This window comes from Cebus imitator, unplaced genomic scaffold (genome assembly GCF_001604975.1).
Source record: "Cebus imitator isolate Cc_AM_T3 unplaced genomic scaffold, Cebus_imitator-1.0 Scaffold109, whole genome shotgun sequence".
In the NCBI taxonomy this organism is placed as follows: Eukaryota; Metazoa; Chordata; class Mammalia; order Primates; family Cebidae; genus Cebus; species Cebus imitator.
The window spans coordinates 1589235-1592819 of record NW_016107424.1 but is presented as its reverse complement, the minus strand read 5'-3'; the positions used below and the strand labels follow the sequence as shown (position 1 = coordinate 1592819).

The window sequence follows — 3585 nt, the reverse complement described above, 5'->3', positions numbered from 1 at the left end:
GAAAAAATATATCAAACCAAAAAGGTCTCATTTTCATAATACTTCCTTACATAAATTATGAGAGACATTTGTATATATACATATGCTCTTAGAAAGAATACTGTTGTGAGTAACCTGAAATCTGGGCTAGATAAACCATTCACATGGAACACAACTGTATATAAGTCTTGGCTCCCAAACAGTGGCTTTCAACTTTGTTTGCGTATATAACATAAAAATTCTCAAATATTTGAGTTGAAAGAAAGGTGACATTAATAAGGCAAATAAAAATAAGTGACAAAGGTTATCTTCAAATCCTAGAGAATGAAGCAAAAAGGGAGATATCTTGTAAGACAAATTAGAAAAGAGGAAGAATTTCAAGTAAATGTGGCCTTAGACCTTTTACACTGCTACTCCCTAAAATTGTACAAGGTAAAGGCCATAAAATACTTGTTCCTTCAAGGAAAGCAAAGTAGAAAACACAAAAGGAAATATAAAAATGTGTAGTTATGAAAGAAATCAAGAGATGATGGTACTATCTCCAGTCCGGTGCTTAAAAAAACACCAATGAATAATAAGTGTATTAAAAAGATAGTAATCTATTAGGTCTTTTTTAAGTTATACACAAATAAAAACTAATCTATAATTCTTTAGAGGTTTAAATTTGACAGAGAATACCTATTTACCTTTAAATTTGTCTCACTTCTTTAGAAAACTGAATCCCATCTAAATAAATATTTCAAAATTCTTAATTATCAAAGGCAGCTTCTTAGTTATGCTTCGATAATGCTATATATATTAATAATAAAGCTTCACTGCATTAATCTCATCAATACCATGGTTACAACAATCAAGTTCATTTTATAGGCATTAATTAAATTGGCCATCACCATACTACATTATTGCAATGACAAAGATATTGGGTAAACTTTTTCAAGACAAATTACATTGAAATGATTATTTTGAAAGTTTTTAGTAACAGGGAGAAAGGGGAGAATTACAAACATGAAAATTTGTTCCAACACAAAACAGAATGTCCAGGATCCTATATAAATGAAAGTATCAGCAAATAGGGTACCATCTTTGTCTATGAATGATGTTCTCCACAATGGACTTACAAGTTTTAAAAATTCCACTAAGAAGACACTGGTTAAAGTTTATATCTGACATATTTCTAAAAACATCTGTTAGTAGTTTGCCATAAAACTGATTTAAGGTAGTTGTGTTTTTCAGTAGCATTTAGAATAACCCAACACTTGGTAGAAATACTCAGCTCAGCACACTGTATTAAAACATAATTGTACAACACTGGATAAATTAGCTGCAATTTTCAGTAGCTATGTTTACCAACCGTGTAACAGAATTATAATGTTCTCCTAAGCCATATGCATGTCTCATATATCTGAAATTAAAAAAAAGAAATGAGTAGTTTTGATGAAATGAGTTTTGATCAAAGTAATTTACTGTGCATGTGTGTGTGTGTGTGTGTGTGTATGTATATATATATATATACACACGTACATACATATATATACATATATACATATATCTTTCTCATATATATATACATATACACACATACACACACACACACACATGCTTATTATGTATATATAAACCAATGATTCTGTATTACTCAGTCCACATGGGTATCACTCAATAGACTACGTGGACATATTAATTAAGAGTTCAACGTCATTTGCAAAGTGGTAGCAGTCACCAAGATCTGGTTCAATCACTGGGGGTAAAATGAAAAGGCTTAGATGCTGAGGGCTCAATAAGCTTAAATTGTCACCTAAGTCTTAGCCATTGATGACTACCTTAATAGGTTTAGCTAAAAAATACTAAAGCCAATAGCAAACCCTGCATGCTGTATTTCAGAAGAGATTTCTCAATCATGTAAGATATTTTCATAAAATGAAGAAAAAACATCTAAGGAATAAACAGGTAACATGAATATATTTCAACTTTTACACTTGTTGAAACTTTTAGCACTACTAATGTCAAACCAGGACAGTATACAAACTAGCCCTAAAATTTTGTAACCTTTAGAAATGACTTTATTCTTAACTCACACACAAGAATACATCACTACAGGTTTAAAAAATTATCTAAGTCATATATTTTAACATATATATTCTAAAATTTTTATATTCCTTTTCGTCTTAATTGTGAAAAATAAAACAGTAAAAATATCTAGGTACTTACACAAGTATTAGTGGTTTTTGTGAATATTCTTCACCAACTATAATGGGAGGAGAATCTGCCTGTATTATCTCTATTGGTGTTTGTAAAATGTGAGACAGAGCTCTTAGCTACAGGAAGAAAAAAAAGTATGAGTAAGGAAAATAAAAATGTACATCATATTCAAATAGTAAACTACTGAAGTATGTGTGAATGGGCAACCAGTCAGAGCAGGGATATGCTCTGTTCACTACTATACACAGAGAGCCTGGTATATAGTGGGCACTTAATAAATATTTGTTGAATAAATAAATATAATACAGGTTGAATATCCTTCATCTTAAATGCCTGAAACCAGAACTGTTTTAGATTTTGAATTTTTTTTTCCAATTTGGGAATATTTGTATGTATTACATGAGCTATCTTGGGGATGGAATTCAAGTCTAAACACAAAATTCATTCATGTTTCATACATATCTTATACATATAACAGGAAGGTAGTTTTATACTACATTTTAAATAATTTTGTGCATGAAATTAAGTAGTGAACCTGTGACCTGTCACATAAAGTTAAGTGTTGAATTTTCCACTTGTGATGTCATGTCAGCCCTCAAAAAATTTGATTTGGGAGCATTTCAGATTTCAAATTTTCAGATTAGGGATGAGAACCTTGTATTTATTAAATCAAATGCAGAGACTGCTCAAGCGCTGCCTGCACAAAAGCTTTGTAAAAAAATATCAATGCCACTGTTAATGAAGAGGGGCAATGGGTAGATTAGGTATATTATATTAGTCTCTCTACTTTTGAATATGCTTGAAAATGTCCCTAACAAAAATATTTTTAAAATACCATTGCTTAAGCATTAGATCAAATCAATTACAATGTGAGAAAATGGGTAGAAGGGAAGAATAACATATTTATTTCTTTTTTTAAGTTTTTCAGATGATTCTAAGCTACAAACACTGTTGATAACCACTGTTCTATAATTTTCAAAGCAAGAATAGAATGAAACATGTATATGAATTGTACTGCCCTATCAACAAATTTCCATCTCATTAAGATATACAATTTTAAGTAATTTTATACCATACAATAGAAAACTAGAGCCTAAAGCCAGATGAATAATGGTGAATAATGAACATTAATGCTAACATGTTTTAAGACTTATTACAATTATGGCCAGGCACAGTAGCTCACACCTATAATTCTGCACTTTGGGAGGCCAAGGCAGGCAGATCCCTTGAGTCCAGGCATTCGAGACCAGCCTGGGCAACATCGTTAAACCGTCTCTACAAAAAAATACAAAAATTAACTGGACGTGATGGATCACTTGAGCCCGGGAGGCAGAGGTTACGGTGAGCCAAGGTCATGCTACTGCACTCCAACTAAGGTGACAGAGTGAGACCCTGTCTCAAAAAAAA

At 31.5% G+C, this 3585-nt stretch overlaps 1 protein-coding gene across 4 annotated transcripts in view; it reads right to left on the bottom strand.

The window, feature by feature from the left end:
- Nucleotides 1–721: 721 nt before the first annotated feature.
- Nucleotides 722–3585, bottom strand: part of OTUD6B (OTU deubiquitinase 6B) — a 15496-nt gene continuing 12632 nt past the window's right edge. For 3 of the 4 annotated variants that reach the window (XM_037741858.1, XM_037741859.1, XM_037741860.1), the window contains 2 exons: nucleotides 2188–2294; nucleotides 1211–1381 (listed from right to left, as the gene is read on the bottom strand). In XM_037741858.1, coding sequence (XP_037597786.1) covers nucleotides 1297–1381; nucleotides 2188–2294 — 192 coding nt within the window. In that variant the 3' untranslated portion in view covers nucleotides 1211–1296. Of the gene's footprint in view, nucleotides 1382–2187; nucleotides 2295–3585 lie in introns of all 4 variants that reach the window. The other variant, XM_017538072.2, reaches the window with a different exon arrangement.